Source organism: Dasypus novemcinctus, chromosome 3, assembly GCF_030445035.2.
Source record: "Dasypus novemcinctus isolate mDasNov1 chromosome 3, mDasNov1.1.hap2, whole genome shotgun sequence".
NCBI classification, from domain to species: domain Eukaryota; kingdom Metazoa; phylum Chordata; class Mammalia; order Cingulata; family Dasypodidae; genus Dasypus; species Dasypus novemcinctus.
In genome coordinates, this window is record NC_080675.1 from 3,640,682 (window position 1) to 3,660,416 (window position 19,735).

Sequence of the window (19,735 nt, forward strand, 5' to 3'; positions counted from 1 at the left end):
GTCTCTCGGGCTTTAAGCCTCTGTGTTCCTCTTTTAAGACTCCGTCGTGACGCTCCTCTTGCCCCGCAGTGGTGAAGCAGGATGCGCCCTGGCAGTGGATGCGGCGCCCCTGCTGGGCCCTGGGAGGAGGGCACAGGGGGCACGGGCGTGAGCCAGGCGGGGCGTGAGCCAGGCGGCCTGGGCCCGGGCTCATGAGCAGTGCTGGCAGCAGGGGCCCTGGGAGTCCTGCACGCTGATGGGGGCAAGGGCAGGGGTGCGGGGCGGTGGGTGGAGGGGGCCCTAGGTAGGGAGCAGGCCTGGCCAGTTCTCCTGCTCCTGAGAAAGCAGACTCAGGGTGCAGGTGCTGCTGCCCAGGGACATGCCCGGGCCCCCGGCAGGAGGCCAGGGCTGCGGCATGACACCTGCTCCGTGGCTGAGGGTTTGGGTGCCCGCCTCGGCACAGGAAGTCCCCTTTGGGGGCTTGGCCGCCTGCGCCCCGAGCGGGGTAGCACTTAGCTCTTTCAAATGCTGGGGGCCCCCGGCATGGGCAGGAGCCGAGGCCAGGGCTGGAGCCCACCGCGGTGGGCAGGGCCTGCGCAGGGTCGCGGCTGTCGGCCCCCCTGCATCTGCCAGGCTGTTAGGAAGGCCGGTGGCCAGTCTAGGGGATGCCCTCGACCCTTCAGAAGTCCCTTCCTGCGGGCTTTCCCAGGGCCTGCCCAGCGCTGGGTGCTGCCCCTGGACGGGCACTCTGTCGGCTCCCACCCACTTCCCCAGGGGTGGCGAAGGGGCGACTGCAGCTGGCGCCCACCTCCCAGAACAGACGAGGCTCCCGAGGGGGTTGGCCCAGGGCAGAGAGGCTGAGCAGGCGTCGGTCCGTGGACTCTAATTGGAGGGTGTCTGAGTGTCCCAAGACCACCAGCCAGTGGGCAGAGGGACGCCCGCTGCAGGGGACAGCCCAGGGGCCGTTAGGCTCTATCGACGGCACCACAAAAAACTCAGAAAGGGCGGCTGTGCCTCCAGGGGATGGGGGCACCCCTGCCACCTGCCACGTTTTCCCCCCGCCAGGCTGTGCCCGAGAGCTGCCATCCCGGGACTCCCCTGCGCCGCTCCCCACGAGGGGCGCTGCACGCATCGGCCCCAGGGTGTGTGCACACTGACGACAGCAAGCAAGGACAGTACACGTGCAACTGTACCGGGACCTGGGCGGACCTTCCACGGCTCCTGACGACCTGGGGCCTCGCTGCCGTGCCAGGCCTGCGGGTTCGCCTGTGGGCCGGGGGCACGGCCGAGCACGGCTCGCTTTGGGAAGCCAGCTCGGGCCGGCGCCGATTCCGCCTGGAACCTTAAACAGAGCGTGGCCCTTGGCACGTGGGCCTCTGCAAAGGCCAAGTGCAAAGTGCACCCCTGAGCCTGGTGCGGGCGGCAGAGCTGGAGCCGCAGCAGCACCCTGCTCAGGGCCAGAGCCGGGCTGGCCGCCCCGCGCGGAGGCATCAGGCACGGGGCCGGCCCGGCCTCACCCTCGGCCCTGAGCTGCCCCTCGTGGGTCCAGCTCTGCGTCGTGACGCAAGGAAGCCAAGGACTTCACTAAGAGCGAGCAGTGATGAACCTGCCTAAGGCTGACACCGGCCGAACCAGGAGCCGTGACCTGCAGGCGCACGTGGCCTCTCGTGGGGGCTCCCTTGCCCCGGAAGGGCCCTGGTGCCCCCCCCAGGTGCCGAGGCCCCCGCACGCAGCTGGCGCCTCCCAGGCTCCGGTGCTCACGCTGGGGCCACAGCCTCTCCCCCGAAAGGCCGAGAAGGCAGAGGCCGGCCCGCCGCAGCCGCGCTGGCCGCGGTCAAGGGAACGAGGAACACGGAGCAGCCCTCTCCAAGGGCGACGGGTGCACTCCTCCTTTCTAGCCTCAGTTTACTAGATGTGCTCAAATAACGTGATCCCTTAGGGAAGTGTGTTTCTGACACTTCATGGTTTAGTCTCATCAGAGAAAGTCCTCTAAGGGCGCCACTGTCTGGGGTTTTACTAATAAAAACGAGCAACGTCCTTCTGCTTGGCAGCCAGACATTCTGGCGTGATTCTAGAAACTTGTGGCATCTAAAGCAGGTGAGGGCACGCCCGGAGCTCGGGAGAGGCCAGCGAGCCGGCTCCACCCAAGGGCTCCCCCAGCTAAGGCTTCCTGGGCCACGTCCAGCCACACTGGCCGCGAGCCACGTTCACGCTCCCCAGCGACAAGGCCAGCCTCACTCGCTCCCAGCTGGAGGCAAAGCTGCTCGGCTGGGCCGCCGCCCGGGCGCCCACGTGCCTGCACCCACCCTGGCCAGGCGAGGGGAGCTGAGCACCCTCGCGGGCAGTGGTGTGCCAAGGACAGCTTCCACCCAAGCTTCAGTGCCCCAGGGTACACCAACCGGATACTCAAGTTTTACTATTAACTTTTCTCATGAATTAGAAGTAGCACTCAAGTGACAAAAATGACCAGGGAAGCACCCAAACTCTCCCAATGGCAGGGTTAATTATTTATATGACAGAATTTTTGCATTGGAGGTAAATGTTAGATAAAGGGCATCTCTACTGCACACCTTGGGGCCACAAGTCCAGCCCCCTTCTCAAAGTAATTTTCTATCAGCACTGAACTATTTTAAGTGCAAACAAGTTGTAAAAATCTAGGATTTGCAGCATCCTTCTTCTGAATTACAGATTTAAGAATAACAACTTTCTTCACGAGTGCATCCGGCTTGTCTTCTGGTTCCAGAAAAAAAACCAGTGCCAAGACAGGGCCGCACTATTTATAACAGTTGAATTTAAGGGGATTTCTTGACCAAGAAACATTTTTACACTATTTTATATATATGCAAATAGAATCTACATACATACATACACAAGATCTAATTACATTGAATTTTAGAGTTTCTTATTTTTACTGCAGTCCCGAAAGTGGTTTACAAATGGACACGACTTCTTGGGGGAGCGGCTGAGTGGCAGCCTGTGGCACCCCCACGCAGAGCTCCGGTCGGCAGGCCTCGGCTGGGGCGCAGCTCCTGGTGCGTGGCTCCCGTGTCCTCTGGGGTGTGCGCTGGGGAGTGGCGGGGGCCGCTACATTACAGTGCCCCCTGGAGCAGTGGCCTGGTTTGGGGATGACAATACACCCTGCAAACAAAGCAGTTTACATTAATCCAGCGGGACACCAGGCAGGGGAGGAAGTCTCATTACTCGGCCTTGGCCGCAGTTTCCCATGATCAGGGAAGGGCAGAGTTTGGTTTGGAAGCCAGGGTTCTACCAGAACCTTCCATGACATTTCTGAGTTATGGGAAGCCGTGGAGCTCAGCCCCCCTGCGTGGGCGGCATCCCGTGGCCCACTGTCCACTGGCGGGCAGGGCCAGGGGGCTTTAGGACCGTGTCCCCGTGCCTCGGGAGCTGGGCACCCCCAGCTTGGCAACCGCCCTGCCTGGAAGGCCCAGATGCTGTGGCCTGGCCTCCAAGGGCAGAGCTGCTTTCTGCGGCCTGGCCTCCAAGGTTCTCCGTTGCTCTCGGGCAGTGTGAGGGCAGCTGAGCCATGGACAGCGGGCCCCAGTGCAAAGTGGGGATTTGGGGGCAGAAGGCAGGACTGAGCTGCGTGGTGGCGAGGTCCCCCCGCACTAGGGAGATGGCAGCGCTTGCCGCCCAGCGAGGCTGGGACCAAGGGGCCTGTGCCCGTTTCTCGCCGCATCTGGAGGGTGGCACAAAACACTCACGCTCCCTTGCACTTGCTGCGGGGTCGCAGAGTCCATCCTAGTTTGGCGCGTATTTATTAAGAACGATTTTTAGGTTACAACAGTGTGCGGCGAGCTGCAGATGGCGGCTTCTAGGAGCACAAGCGCGGCGGAGGCAGTGGCTCGGCAGTTTAGATGACAAACCTCAGGGAAACGGACTTTGGCCCAGTGGATAGGGCGTCCGTCTACCACATGGGAGCTCCGCGGTTCAAGCCCCGGGCCTCCTTGACCCACATGGAGCTGGCCCATGCGCAGTGGTGATGCGCGCAAGGAGTGCCCTGCCACACAGGGGTGTCCCCCGCGTAGGGGAGCCCCACGCGCAAGGAGTGCGCCCCGTAAGGAGAGCCGCCCAGCGCGAAGGAGGGAGCAGCCTGCCGAGGAATGGTGCCGCCCACACTTCCCGTGCCGCTGACGACAACAGAAGCGGACAAAGAAACAAGACGCAGGAAAAAGACACAGGAAACAGACAACTGGGGGAGGGGAAGGGAATTAAATAAATAAAAATAAATCTTAAAAAAAAAACAAGCCAAAAAAAACAGATGACAAACCTCAGACGCCGTGCACACGCTGGACTTGGGCGATGGAATGAGCTTGGCCTTGGGCTCTGCCCACACCTGACTGTCTCACTCCAAGCCACTTAACCCGCAGCGAGTTTCTTGCCTTGAGCCTGAAATCTGTTACGTGTAGACACAATCAGCTGGAAAGAGCCACGGAGCGTGCAGGGCTGACCCCGCTCGGCCGCAGGGGCCCTTGGCCTCGTGGATCCCGAATCGCACCTGTACTGACTCGGACCTGAAGGGCCTGGAGCCTCGCCTTCCCAGCCACACGGCCCCAGGCTCTAAAGAGGAAAAAGTGTTTCCCGGAGCCGGGCTCAGGGCTACAGCCCCAAGCAGGGGACCCTGCTCCTGCGCCCCGCAGCCCCCCGAGGCCCGCCACGGGGCCCCTCTGCACAGTGCGCCCTTTGAAGCCATCCCTGCCACCGGCGTTGTGCGGCTGCGGGGAGCTCTGCAGAAGGGCGCGCCCCGCGGCCCGGGACCGGCGGGGTCCCACTGAGAGGCGGCGTGAGCCCCAGGGGAGACTTGGGGTTTTCTAGCAGCGCAGTAAAAACTAAGCGGGTGGAGTGAATTTAAAGATTTATTTAACCCACTGTATTCTGGTGCGTAAAAGATCTCAACAAGATCTCTCACGTTCTCTCCTCGTGCAGCGCCTTGGACATCGGGTGTGTCGTCTGCACGTCCGGGCTCAGAGGCCACAGGCACAGCCCAGGGTCCCAGGGGGCGCGGCCCAGCACCCTGTTCCCACCTGAGCAGCCCTCGGCCCCGGGGAGGCGCCCCCAGCCAGGCCCCTGCCTGAGAGCCCAGGCTCGAGACGGGGATCCTCCAGGCACCCCCACCCACCCAGTCCTCCCCTCGGTCCCTGACCTTCTGGAAAATCTCAAGTGCCCAAGGCCCAGGGGCTGAGGCCCTGGCGGGCGGGGCGGCTCTTCGGCTACACCGTTACCTCTAGGCCTCACGCCACGCCGCGACCGGGACCTGAGAGCCTAAGGTGGCTGGTGCAGACCCTGCGGGACGGCCCGGGACCTCAGGGCCCAGGGGCCTGGTACAGACCCTGGAAGAGGCGGGTGCTCAGCCGCGGAACCACGAGGAGGAATGAATCATCTCTCCCGAGTTAGCGGACAGGGGACCCAAGGCACAGCCACACAGCCTCAGGCCCTGACCCAGGACCAGCCGGGCACATGGCCTGCGGGCGGGGTTTGTCCTGCTGCCCGGAGGCTGTGATGGCAGGAGGCTGAGGTGGGCGCCGCTGGTGGGGGGAACGGGGGAACCGGCCGTTGCTTGGTCCGAGGCTCTGATGTGGTGGCACCCGCAGGCCTCGTCAGCCCTTGGTGGGACGGGAGGCAAGGTGCGCCCCTGTCCCCAGGCGGGGCGACCCCACACTGGGCAGCCCCCGCAGGCCCTTGTGACATCCCAGCAAGCCCTGCCCTGCTCAGCTGGGGGGGCCAGGCAGGCGGGGAGCCCCGCGCCCGGCCCAGCTTCCTGGCCCGCAGAGCGCCTGCTGGCTCATGCCTGCATCCGTGCCCGGCCCACAGCGAACTCCCGCCGCCATTCTCCGTGTGTTCTTCTGCGTCTGTTTGTCTTGTCAGCTGCACCGGGAATCTGTGTCTCTTTTTGTTGTGTCAGCTCTCCGTGTGGGCGGTGCCATTACCTGGGCAGGCTGCACTTTCTTTCGCGCTGGGCAGCTCTCCTTATGGGGCGCACTTCTTGCGCGTGGGACTCCCCTATGCTGGGACACCCCTGCGTGGCAGGGCACTCCTTGTGCGCACCAGCACTGAGCACCGGCCAGCTCCACACGGGTCAAGGAGGCCCGGGGTTTGAACCGCGGAGCTCCCATGTGGCAGACGGACGCCCTAACCACTGGGCCAAATCTGCTTCCCAAACATTTCATTTTTTAAGCGGCTAATGACAATGAGAACAAGTGGTAGTAGCAACACTCTGTAAAACATTTCCAAGGCCCTTAATTTCTACAGCAGTTAAAGCTTTTCTTTTTTAGTTCAGAGATTTTTAAAAGCTTAGATGTATGTGAAAATGACTATTGAAAATTATTTACAATTCATTCACACATTTTTATTTGATGTCAGTATACAGAAGACAACCCCAAAGTACTTTGTAATGTCAGGTATTTTAGTCAGTGTCTTTAGCTGTAACAATGACAAATGAATACCTAAAAACAAAACAGTGAGAACAGAAACATGATTTTCTTAAAGTTGTAACAATACTAATAAAGCTTCATTCATTATTGCAGCAGTTAATTTGCCCGTATTTCATTTCAGGAAGGCGCTTTATGAAATTTATTCAAGGTACCAAGAAATTGGGTGAAACTGTAAAAAAAAAAAATGTGATTTTTACTTTTGATTTTAAATACTCATACGGTTAATTGTGCAGTGTCACCTAACCGAGCAGTCCTGAATAAACTCAGGTATAGAGAAACCGTAAAAAGGCAGGAAACTTCTTTTACACTTTTCAATTGCGAGGCGGCAGTTCCACTGACCAGAGGCCCCTTCCAGAGAGCTTTTGGAGGGGCCTTCTGTGTTCAGAGGCCACAGCCGAATGTGCTTTTCCAGGCCCCTTGGACATGGCCGGGCCGCTGAGAGCCGCAGGGCTCCGGGCAAGGCGCCTGTGGGGGAGCCGAGTGGCCACCACGGGGAGCCACTGCGGGTGCTGGGGACACGGCGGGCCTTGCTGGCCAGCCCACAGCGGACCCGCTTCCGTTCCTCCCGCGCCCACCCCTGCACAGACCACTTCCCCTCTGCAGCCCACCCCGGCTCCCCTCCTTGCAGCCCTCCTCCCAGCCCCCCCAGGTGAGAGGTTGGGGGACCGTGCGGAGCAGCGCAGACGTCGGGGACAGGGCGGCACAGCTCCAGCCCATTTCCTAACTGGACATCCTCAGCACGTCCCGCTGCCCCAGGAGGTGCGGGGTGAGGGAGGAGGCGCTTCTCTCCAGCGCCCAGCCCGGGCTCACAGGAGAGCACACTCTTCTCCTCTCGCTGCCGGAAGGTGCAGCGATGGCTCTTCACCAGCAAGGACTTACACACGGAGAACTGCCCACTCCCGCCCCCTTCCTGCGCCTGCCTCCCCGTCTCGGAGTGGGTGTCCACGGGGAGGCCACGTCTTCCAGAGCAGTCCTTCCGGCCCTCTTGGGGGCCCTTGAACAGTGTCAGAGGAGGTTTGGGGCTGGACCTGCCTGTGGCGTCTCAGAAGCCTGCTGAGTCACACGCACTTGGGGGGTTACAAGCGGCTTGGCGCTGGCCTTGACCTCTGACCCCGACCCGGGGCGTCACCCTGTGGTACCTTTCCGTTGCCAAGGTACTCGGTAGGAGTGCTGCCCGAGGGGCACCCCCTCCCTGGCCAGGGGCTGGCTGCGCTCTCCCCCAGGGGCAGGGCAGAAAAGACCCTGGTCATGGCAACGTCTGGCCTGAGGAAGCTCAGAGTGTAGTGAGAATAAAGCACAAAGCACCCCCCGAATCTCCGTGGCTGGCAAGGAAGCAGCATAGCATCAGAGGGCACGTGCCCCTCCTGCCGACCCCAGGGTCATTACAAAGGCTATTGGGTGAAGGGTGGGGGATCCCGCCTCCCACCGCGCCCTTCTCTCTCGCTGCTTCTCCGGCAAGCGCCGCAGGGAACGTTCTCCTCCCTTCTGCTCACCCCCACGCACCCAGCCACAACTCCCCTCAGCGGGACGCAACCGCGAGAGTTGGAGGGGCAGTGTCGGCCACTCAGTGTCAGGCCACCGGTCAGCGGGTGGAGAGCTTTCCTGCCAGTGAAGGTCATGGTAAGATGAGCCATGAACGCTGCTGAGCTGAGTGGCCGTTCTCCACGGGGCCAGATCCGAAGTCCTGAGTTTGAATCTGCACATGCGACGATGCCTCAGCAGCAGCTGAAACTGAATTCCTACGGTGCTCCAAGTCCAAGTGCAGAAAGCCGCACGTGGGAGGCTGGTTTCTAGCCTGTCCTCCGACAGCCCAGGGTGGAAGCCATCTGCGGGATGGCGGCTCTCGGTGACCTGGCGGTCCACTGACACTTAGCAACAGAGGAGCCTCCTGGAGGTGAAGGCAGGTGCTCGGTGAAAGCGACACATCCGGGAGGTGCGCCCGGGAGGCCCGGCCCTGCGCCGGCTGACACCGGGCAACGGAAGCCGCTGGGCACGGCGCCAGGACGTGGGCGCAGCAGGCCTGGACTGGCCTGGCTCCGCGGTCAGGGCCACCGCCCCGCAAGCAGGAGTCCTCAGGGTCCCTTTTCTGAGTCGCATTCACGACGCAAACCAGAATAAATGGTCATTGCTTCTGTTTAATTTCAAAGGTGTGCAACACAGAAAAACAAACCGAAGTGGCCCAAATAAGTTAACAAATAAGATCACCACGTTGACACAAAATATGTAGCTCAAAGAACCATCTCATCCGCTGTGGAGACTGGAATCTGAGAATTCCGCCCGCAGCCGCTAAGGTCCGTAAGGAATCACAACCAAGCCCCGCGGCCAGCAGCCCCGCAGGGAGGGCCGCACCCCGACGACGCAGGCTGCCGGCCCGAGGGGAGGCGCTCGGGGAGGGCCCGAGCCTGGGCCAGGCGAGCCGTCCGCGTCACCCCGGAATCACAGCTGCCGTCGCCTGCCAGGAAAGGGGACAACCTGCACTTGTGCCTGCTCCTCCGGGCGGGAAGACAAACTCCAGACAAGGGCAAGTCTTTCCAGAACGAAGCAGAGACGCTGCCCACGGCCCCATGTCGGGTGCCCTTCTGGTCAAAAGGAAAAAAATCTCCTTTTCCCTCGTTGGAAAAAACCATGAGCAAGGCTCGTCAGACATAAAAAACCTTGGTTTATGTGGCAAGAGGCACTTTTGACAGCGGCTGTGGGTGTCCTCAGCCCACAGCTGGCGGGAACTGGTCAGGCGCTGAGTGACATGCATGTCCTTTAGTGCACGCACCTAGTCAGAATCCCAAGCAAAGTGCTACAAACAGCTTCTTTGAAAAAAGATGTTTATTAAACAATTTTAATTGTCATAAAATGACTAAAATGAGTTTTAAAAATTAAGGCTCTTCTCTTTCTGTGGATTGCCAGAACAATGTAAAAATAATATCAATCAACCCTGCTGAATGCTTTGTTCCTAAAGTTAAATTTCAGAGATTCCTAAACATTTTATGATTAAGATAAAAAATTGGATTATAAATGACAATTAATGGCCGGCTGTACTGAACACACTCTGATCAGGTGTACAATATTCTAATTGAGTTAAGCAAAAATATTCCAGTTAAAGCGGAAATTTTAATTTTTAGCCTTTTGAAGTCATTGTTTCCCCACACTGGCATGATTTTCCTAAAATTGAAAGAGTCTAATACAGGAACACTAACCTTGGGATGCTAACTCCCAGGAGGATGACTGTCGTGGCTGGCAATTAGTTTGATTATATACTTTTTAAACGCTCTAAGGTGATTCATCAAATGATTCAGAATTACATGGCATGCAGTATCCAAAATTATGGCTCTGATGCATTTAGATTTACATTAAGAGTAACAAGTGTCATTCACAGTCTTGTACACCCCACCCCTCCCGCCAGGAAAACGCTCACTACCTAGTCAAGTTCTAGCTCTGGTGCAGCATTAAGGATTAAAACTTACCACTTTACCAGGCCTTCCCCATGTGCAAACAAATCCCTCCTGACAAGCAGTGACTATACAGTCTTCAAGAAAAATTAACACAGTCAGTCTTTCGTGTGCTATCTTTTTACAAATCAGCGGCTCTAACAAGGGAACGTCTTCCATTCGTGGACACAGGGGCGTTCCCAAAGTTTTCGCTGGGTCCGTTTTGGTTTTGGGAACTAGGTTCAGCTTGTCACTGCTCTTGCTAGAAATGTGTCCCATGCTGTGGTTGCGCTTGTGATCTTTCTCGTGGTGTCTTTCCTTCCTATCGTGCAGGGAGAGTGTTGCAAATTTGCTGACCCCAGAAGCAATGGCCCCGTCCGTGACACTGCTTTTGCTGCCAGCGCTGGAGACCGCCGAGTGTGGAAGGCTGTTGGACCGTGGGAGGGGAGGGGGCACGGAGTTCCCCGGAGCCGTGACACTGTTCCCATTGCTTCCGGCGGGAGGGCTTGTGGCATTCATGACATTTGTGTGTGTCCTTGCTCTTGAGAGGGGCTGGTGGGGGAAGAGGATGTCTTCCGTGAGGTCCCATAAGCAGAGCTGTGTATCCTGGCCCACCGAGCCAAAACGATACGTGACGCTGACGGGGCGGCTGTCTGTAGAGTTCCGTTTGGATAACCGAGATTGGGTGCTATTTGCCCGATCTCTGCCAAAATGAAGGAGGTCTTGGAAGTCCTCGTCACTGCCGCTGAACTCCATCGGGTCGCTTTCTTCAACACTGGTGGTATAGGGATCAAAGGCCACCACACTGACCCAGGATTTGTGCCCATGGCCTCGCGCTATCACTCGGCAGTCTACAAAAGACCAGACCGTCACCAAGTCGTCCTCCCCCCCCGTCACAATGTACTTGCCGTCCGGGCTCCAGCACACACAGAGCAAGCCTCCGAAGTAGCTCCTCATCGTACCGTGCGGCTCCACCGAGTCAAAGTTAAACACCCGCAGGAACCCGTCCTGGCTCACGCAGGCTAAGAACTTGCCATCTGGGGAGAAGGCAAACTCGTTGAGGGCCCCCTCGCCCACCGTCCACTTAAGGAGAGGGTTCCTCGTGGATTTGCTCTTGCAAGTGTGCACAGCAAAGCTCTCCCCCTGCTTTAGGAGCTGGTAGTGGGGGGCTGTGGTGCCACACGTGTGCTCCACGTTATACAAGTACATGTTCCCACTCGAATGAGCCACCAGGAACAGGTTTTCCGAACCGGGAACCCACTTGACACAGGTTACTCGTGACTTGTCTATTAATCTCTGTGAAGACAAAGGAGAACAAGTTACCACGATGGAGAAGTTTTAAAGTTCTACTTTTCCAGCAAGAAAACTTGCCTGCTTCCTGGTGAGGTGCAGGGAGCCCACCCGGGAACCCCACATCTTAGCCCTGGGACAGGCCAGGGCCGTGCAGAGCACTGGCGACACACTGACATTTGGGGACAGCACTTGGGGTCAGGCCAAAGGCCCCGGGGAGTGATGCGACGCAGGCGGGCTGGTGCGGGGGCTGCGGCCTGCCTCGGCAGCGCCTCCCTTTCTCCGCAGGAGAGTCTTGCCGCCACTGCTCCACAGTCTTCTCTGTGAGGACCCCAGGAAAAATCCCTCGGCCCGCAGCCAGGCCAGCCGGGCCTCAGGGGCTCTCTGGGCCCCGTGACCGCAGTCACACTGACGACCTGTGTCTCTCGGCTCAGGTGGCTCCAAGGTGGGGCATGAGGCGTGCCCCCACTGCTATGGAGCTCAGGGCCTTCACAGCACCCCTCCTGTGTCCAAACTCAGTCCCGGACTGAGACCTCCTCCCTCGTCCACACTGTCCTGTGTGTAGCTGTAGGAGCGCTTCCTCAAACGCCTCTTTGGAACAAGGTGGTTGTTAAAGAAACGCGGAGAAGGCTGGCTCCACAGCCGTGCCTGCCTTTCCCGCTGCGCTTCACGCCAATTCCCAGTCCACTGGTCCACTGCTCCAAACGTCTCTTTAAGAGGCACGTGCCAGCAGTCTTGCCTCCAAAACCAAAAGAGCTGAGGCATGCCCTGCAGCCCCGGCTGCTTTCAGACCCTGCTGTGAGGCCCGCTGGCACAGCAGCTGCCACCAGGTGCCCCCGAACCGCCTCGCCTCAACGTTGCATCACGAGAAACCATGCAAGTGCCCAAGATGCCAAAATTCTCCCTAGAACCCACCGTCAAACACTCTATTCTGCGCCATCGCCGAGTGAGGATATGACCACGCCCCCTGACTAGCTGGGGCTCGGATGCAGACCCGTCCATGGGCATTCCCAGAAACAGGCCACAGCCTGTCTAGCTGGATGCTGGGTGTCTGCTGTGGGTGCTACATCTTTACAGAGATGGGAAAACTTGGTCTTTACAAGAAGGGCTGGAAAAGAAGAAATGAGTGGGCCAGGCAAGCTGCTGCAGAACAACAGATCTCAGAAGGCAGGCCACCAGCCAAGGACCCCAGCCAGGGCAGAATGGGGGCCTGGGCAGGGTGGGCTGGAACCTGCCCAGCATGTGGCCCCAGGGGCTCAGGGAGAGAAGGCCGGGCTAAGGGTCCGCAGCAGCAAGTACGTTGCTGATGGCTCCGCAGTGCCATCACACAGGACGGTCCAGCCGGCCTCTCCTCGGGCACATGCCAGCAGCCTCGGGGCCAGGGCTGGCGCTTGCACCCCTTAACTGCTGACCTACCTAAAAAGGCACCTGGTCTGCACTAACACCAACAGCCCAGAGACCTGGCACTGCCCTGGCAGGAGTCCAGGAGCGCCGCCTCATTTCTCTGGGGAAGTGACAGGGGTCACTTACAGGCCAGGCCTGGGCCTCTGGGGGAGGCTGGTGCAGGGGTGGGGAGGCTGGTGAGCGCTAAGAGGCTTCCACCCCCACCCCACCCCGGCCGGAGCTCTGCCAGGCCCCGTCACGTGCTGGCCGTGCCCAGTGTGTCCACACCTGGTCGGCTGTGCTGAAGGTCTCCAGTGGGTCGACAGAACCCCAGGACTGCTGGCCAGGCTGCGGCCCCATCCCAGGAGCTCTCCATCCTGCGCCTTCCATTTCACCACAGTCAAGCCAAATCCCAATATTTCCAAGACCGTCTCTGTGTTAATTTAATATTACTGTAATTTATTGTGCATGGAAGGTTTTAAGAATAAAATGTATACTAGCAGAATGGTTAGGAGTAACTTTTATATTTTGAAAAAAAAACAAAAAATTCCATTAGAACTTAAAAACTATAAAATGTTAGTGTTGTTCCACAACTGTGAGATACAAAGATAAATAATTATAGCACCGTTATTAAAAGAAACGTTACTGCAATGACCAAACTGACAGAACACATGAAAAACTCGCTCTGGCCTCGTGTCCACCATTGGTTCACCTCACTCCCAGAATGTGCTCGAGAGCAGGGAAAAGGTGTATTTCATCTGGGGTCCACGTCCCAGCCACGTCTGGGGGTCGCCCATGCATGTGCGCAAAGCACGCAGACCACAGGCCCAGTGCTGACCTGTGCACCTGCTCGGGTGCCAGCACTGGGAGAACAGCTCTGCACATGAACTCAAAATGAAGGGCAGCTGTTCAACAGCTACCACCTGTGTTAAGTCACGCCAAAGGAGCACAGGCCAATACCTCCTCACACCTGCTCTTCCTCTCAGACCCCGTCCCTCTCATTTGCCTCTCTCACATCTCCTTATGCTCGTACAAGTCACACTGAGCACAGGTTATCCACCTCACACTGCCGGCAGCTCGTCCCTCAACGTCCTGGAGAGCTTTCTGTGTTGGTACAGAGTGCCTCTGCCCTAAAGCTGCCGTGTATGCACTGAAATTTATTTTTAAAGTGCCCCACTGTTGGGCATCTATGTCATTCCCGGTCTTTTGCCACGACAGTGAGGACTGGACCCTGTGCCCACATCAGCTTTCACATGTACATGTGTACCTGGACACACTCTCCATGGAGCAGCTCAGTCAAAGGTGTGCACAGTTACACTCTTTATAGAGTTTGCCAAATTGCCCTCGTGGAGAATGTGACAATCTCTCTTCCTATCAGCACTCTAAGAGCACCTGCTTCTCCATAGGAGGTATTAGTGCCGTATTACTCATAGGAAACAGAGGCGCAGAGAGGTCCCATCCATCCACTCGGTCAACCATTCACTATATTTACTGAGTGTATGACAAGTGCCAGGTACTGAAACAGCCGGGAATAAAACAGAAATGCCTTCTTGCATGGAATTTATGTTCCATTGGGATGAAAAGGTAAGTAAAATGGGTAAGATCTGATGGTAATAAGAAAAAACACACCAGAGAGAAAATACAGTGTGTGTGTGGGGGGGGGAGGGGTCTGCCGTGACTGAGATCCCCAGAGGGTGGCAGGCAAAGGCCTCCGGCTGGGGGCAGTAGCTGCCGGGAGCTGGGAGGCAGTCTGGGGAAGAGGCTCACGCAGAAGGAGCAACTGCACAGGCCCCGGGGCAGAACCAGCCAAGCCCCACAGAGGAAGGGCAGGCTGGGGGCGCCGGAGACCGGCGGCCAGGCCGCTCCCCAGGGGCACATGGACAGCCCACGTAGTGGGGCCTCCGTCCTCACCGAGACCAGCTGGTGGCCAGGCTGGCTTCTGAGCATCTGTGGTGAGAGGGCACCGCCAGCCCCAGACCTCAAGGCTCTGGGGGGAAGCTGTCTCTACAACAGTCCTTGGAGGCGAAAACCATGTGGTAAGAGCTGACAGACATTTAATTTAAATTATTTTGGCTTATTATTTGATTTGGGCTTAACACAAAGTATTTCACTTCTGCCTCTCAGATTATGAAAAAGAAACACCTGGAACATCTAATGCAACAAATACAAAGAATAAAAATTAGGCAGCTCAGTTTCAGTACCCTAAGGCTCTAGTGTATATTTTTGTTCTAGAGAGTACGTAGTGAAAACAGAGACACTCTTCACCAGTGGTCAGGGTTAAGTAACGGCATTTCCCCCAGGCCTGAATGCTTCAGCAGCAGCCAGGCCTTGATCTGAATAAGGTTATCAAAACAAGACTCTCAGCCCAGCCAGGGGCCTCTGAGGAGCTCCTGGACAGGAGGTGAGGCTGGGGGTCAAGGGAGACAAGCGCAGCGCAGGCCCAGCAGGCCGGGACACAGCGCCAAGGCTTCCACCGCAGCCCTGGGGCGAAGGGCCCAGGGGCAGCCAGGCACGGCTCCGGACAGGGCCTGAAGGACCTGGAGCGCAGCAGCAGGGAGTCAGCCAAGCCCGGCACCGTGGGCGGGTCACCAAGGCCTTGAAGTCCCAGGCCGAGGCGCTCGGGCTCCGACCCTGCCGCCCTGGCTGGTGACCACGCGCGGCTGCCGAGCACCTGCCGGAGGACGGTCTGCCTGAAGACGTGCTGAGTGTGAAATGCACACTGGACTTCAGAGACTCCATATGGAAAAAGGAATGTGGAACATCTCAATCATTTTTATACTGATTATATGTTGAAATGACAATACCTTGGATAGGCTGGATAAACTAAAATACATTATTACCGTTACTTTCACCTAAGTGTTATTTTTTTAATGTGATTAATGTGATTAAAATTAATGTGGGGGAGAAACTGGTGTATTCTTACCCCACACGCAGCTGGACCGCAGGTCTGCAGCTAACACCTCTGACCAGGAAAGACAAAGAAATGAGCAGTGACTAAAAGAACCAGATCTGCGAATCCTAAGAAGGTCTCCAAGGAAGAAGACGGAAGGAGGAGGAGGAGGAGGGAAGGGTGGGGAGCAGGACAGCAATCAGCAGGGCAGAAGGAAACCCCCAGAAAACGGCTGAGAAGTGCCAGGAGAGCGGCTGGGGGAGAAGCATCCAGCAGGGCCTGCAGCCCTGCCGCCGCACACCCTCTGCCCCGGGCAGGTGACAGGTTCTCTGTGACTGGCTCTAGTTCACAGACGACGGGGAGAGCCAAGGGCCCTGTGCTAAGTGACAGGACAGATACCCAACACACACAGACACACCGACAGGCTCACCCAGGGCACAGTGGCCGCCTCTGGAGAGAGCAAGGACAGAAGTGTGCTGGCTGAGAGGAAGATGCTGAGCGGAAGGCCCTGAGGGCAAGGAACAGGCGGGGTGGGGGTGGGCGTGGGAAGGCAGCAGAGGGATCCAGAGGAAAGAGACTCCCCTGACCGGAAAAGAGGAGACGCGGAGGGAAACCACCAGCAGGCAGAGGTGAGGACTCGTCTGCGTCTGTCCTGGTCTCCGGTGGGCGGGCTGGAAGTGGAGATGAGCAGGAGTCCGAGCCCCCAGGGGGATGGGGCAGGGCAGGTGTTCCGGGAGGGGCTGGGGGGACAAGGGAGGGGCCTAAGGCCAGGCCTCTGCCGGCGTGGGAAAGTCATTTCACAGCGACTCCACTGCACGCCTGTGACGCTGCCTGGATGCCAGCGCACGTCCGCGGACGTGAAAACCCCTCTCCTGGGGTCCACGCTCCTGTTTTACGTCAACACTGAGGAGTCACTGAAGGTCACCCCACATTTCTAATCCTGGATGCCAAATAAACTGTCCGATACCAGGTTATCAAGCCAATGAAAATGCAAACAAGGTACCCCCCGCCCCCGCAAAAGGACCATAATTAATGGCATTAACAGAAAAGATTTTTCTAAATATATTATACCTTACAAGGAAACAAAAAATATTTGTAACCATGTTAAAGTGCCACTGCTAAAATGACTAATTTTAAGTGAAGCTTTCTAAAGCAGTTTCCTTCCTCCCTCCCTGCCTTTCTTTTTTCACTACTATCAACATGATAAGCAAGAAAAAAATTACCTTGGGCGGAGTGTCCATGCCTTCTACATGCAGTCACTAATCTGTATAAACCCCCTTCACGAGCTTGGAAAGCCCCACGGCAGCTCTGGCAAAACCAGCTGCGGTTCCCTAGGAAGCATCAGGAAAGGGGGCTCCAGGGTCGTGGATAAGAGACTCAGATGTCACTTCTACCATTGTCAAAACTTTAAGGAGTAGATCATTTCCTTCCTTTGATTAAAAAAAGCCAAAACCAAAACGCACACCGGCATTTCTGTGGCGCAGGGGCTGGCCCAGCCACGCGCCTCCGGCCAGGCGGGGAAGCGGCGCCTCAGCCTGGAGCTGCCGGCGCTTCCTCAGCCCAGGCCGCAGGGCCACCTCCTCCTCCAGCCCACCCTTTAATTAGATTTGATCTAAACACGCCAAGGAGAGGAGGGCTACCCAAGCCTGCTAGCCTTGGCCTTGAACCTGTGGGAGAGGAGAAAGTGAAGAACAGAAGGCTTTCGTTACATGTCAGTGATGGAAAGAAGCAAGATGATGAGTTCTTTTTCAAGTGTGTATTTTAACCAACAAAGCAAACCGTACTTGAAAACCCTTTAAAGTTACTATTCTGTGGACACAACCCTGAAATAATCAGAATTTTTACAAAGACAAACAAGACTGTATTCATCACCATCAGAACAGGGATCTGTCCCTCTAGAACTCCTCCCCAAACACCAGTAGTCACAAGCATTGCGTCCCGTCCCCTCAGGGTGCTTTCCCCAGGTGGCCTGCTCACTGGGAGACCACCTCCTCTCCCAGTGGCTCCTGTTCCGAGAGAGGCCACCTGCCTGGTGACCTGTGGGCCAAAACAGTCTCGATAAAGGTCCATTAGACATTTCCAAGGGTGTAACATGCCTAGGTAGAGAATGCCTAGGTTTCTACAAATAGAAACCTAAAATCTACCCTATCAGGTTAAAAAAGAGACCCAGGGGAGCCTAAGGTGTCATTTCCTAAGAGGGAAAGCAGGGCCATTTCCAAGAAATTTCCAGAAAGGCCCAGGTTCCCCCTTGGTTGGATCTGGACCAGGCTGAGCGCAAGGGCCTGTAGGGAGACGGGGAGGCCCCAGGAGGGTGGCGGCGCAGGCCTGCTCCCCCAACACAGCCCTGCCGGGGCTGCGGTGAGGGCCACTGGAGTCTCCAGTGGAAGGTGTGGATCCTGACACTCACCTCATTAAAAAAAGTACCGACTATGAAAGTCAACCGCAGCGGGCTTTATAGGTGATGTTTTCCCATCTTCTTTGTACGTCTCTATTTTCCAATTTTTCTATAAACAAACATTTAAAATTTTGTTTGTTTTTTAATGAAAAAAATCACATTAAAATATTGTTGATTCCAAGATGGAAACTTTTCAGCTATCTGTAACCTTATGTGGATTTCAGGGATTACTGGCCCATCCATTCACACATTTACTCTATTTTCATCTACCAGGTACTAGAAAGGAGGCAAAGGTCGGAGAGGGTGGCGCGGCGGGGGAGGGCGGCGGGCAGGTGGGGGAAAGGGGTTCTGGTGCCTCACACAGACAGCAGCCGTGCACGGTCCTGCCCTCGCCGTGTCCCGGAAAATGTCTAGTTACCCCTCAGAACGCTGCTCTCTCGCCTCCCGAGGAAGCTTTTCGTTCCAACCCCCAGACCAAAAGAAACCTCGGGGGCCCCTCTACCGCAGGCTCCCTGGAGTGCACCGGGGCTCGCAGAGCAGACCCTCTTCTGAGCGGGCTCCTGGGATGAACTCCTCCTCACCACGCACCTTTCAGGCAGGTACTGTAACAGTTAACTACTGGATAGCCCAGAAAGAGAGGCCGAGGGACAGGCTGGTGTCTGGCGCACAGTGAGTGCCAAAGCCACTAAGTCCTACTTTCTCGCTCAAGAGTCTGCATTCGTAATCAAATGGCCTGCAAATCTGTCAAGTTCATGGTGATCACCTGCTTTAAATGTTCCTTTGCTTGCAATGTGATGAGAAGGCCAGGAGCTGGGAACACAATCTTTCTTTTCACTGTAATCCCTCCACAGACTGGTTAATCTAATCTTGGGGAGCCAATTACTGTTGACATGCTGACCACGCCCCGGTTTTTACCTCAGATCCCCATGTCCAGCCCCGGCTCTGCCATTGGCATTCGGATGTCTCAGTCGCTCAAGACTTACCCAGCACGAAACAGAACCTCTGACCTTTCCCTCCATTCCCTGCTTCTTTCCATCTTACCAAGTACAGGAAACGACGGCTGGGCACACAGGCTTTCCTGACCCCTCTCTCCAATGTCGTCTCCAGAAAGCAGCCAGGGTAATCCTCAAAACCACACATCTGATCGCCCCAGCCTCCTGCTCCCTGCCATAGGACCCAGCAAGCCTGGACAGGCCCAGAGTGACCAGCTCTCTGAGCTCAAGCCCCCTCCCCAGGGACACTGTCCTCTCAGTTCCTGGTGGTGCCGGGTCCTTTCCTGCCCCAGGTCCTCCACGTCCATCCCTGCGGCAGGAACGCTCTACCTCCAGCTCCTTACCTGGTTGGCCTCCGTCTCACCAAGGCTCAGCTTCAAAAGCCTCCCTTCCTCTGAGAGGCCCTCTGCCTCCGTGGGACTGTCTCTCTCAGGCCACTCACTCCTCTGAGGTCACAACATCCCCCACGTGCGGTGACAAGTGTGCCTGGCGGTGCTACTACTGACACTCTCCCCTCTCCTCGGAGCGCTAACAGGAGGGCAGGGACGTGTGGGCACACAAGAAGTGGTCAAGTCTGTCGAACGAGTCAAATGGCCACAAGCTCTCGTTCAAGCCCTCAGCTCTCACCTGGGCAGTTACTAGAGCCTCCTCACTGGTCTTGCTACCTTCATTCTCTCTTTCTTCATTCCAATCCACCTTCCACAAGTGCTGACCAGAGTTCTAAAAAAACACATTTGATCCTGTCACTCCCTTGATTAAAACCCAAAGCCCCCACAGCCAATAGTGTCAGATCCAAATTCCTTAGCATGACAGGAAAGGGCTGTTACAAGCTCATTTCAATTTCTCTTTCCAGCTTTGATTCCTGCCACTCTAACCCCCATACCCTGATTTGGCCACACCTGGTTTCTTGGGCGTCCTCTACACCCCAAGTTATT

The 19,735-nt window shown here is 57.0% G+C and overlaps 1 protein-coding gene across 4 annotated transcripts in view; it reads right to left on the bottom strand.

The window, feature by feature from the left end:
• Nucleotides 1-2,460: 2,460 nt before the first annotated feature.
• WDR20 (WD repeat domain 20) overlaps nt 2,461-19,735 on the bottom strand; it is a 70,609-nt gene continuing 53,334 nt past the window's right edge. For 2 of the 4 annotated variants that reach the window (XM_004454128.4, XM_058291481.2), the window contains 2 exons: nt 9,887-11,146; nt 2,461-3,117 (listed from right to left, as the gene is read on the bottom strand). In XM_004454128.4, the coding sequence (XP_004454185.3) occupies nt 3,064-3,117; nt 9,887-11,146 (1,314 nt within the window). In that variant the 3' untranslated portion in view covers nt 2,461-3,063. Of the gene's footprint in view, nt 3,118-6,321; nt 11,147-19,427; nt 19,521-19,735 lie in introns of those variants that run through there. The other 2 variants (XM_058291476.2, XM_058291487.2) reach the window with 2 other exon arrangements.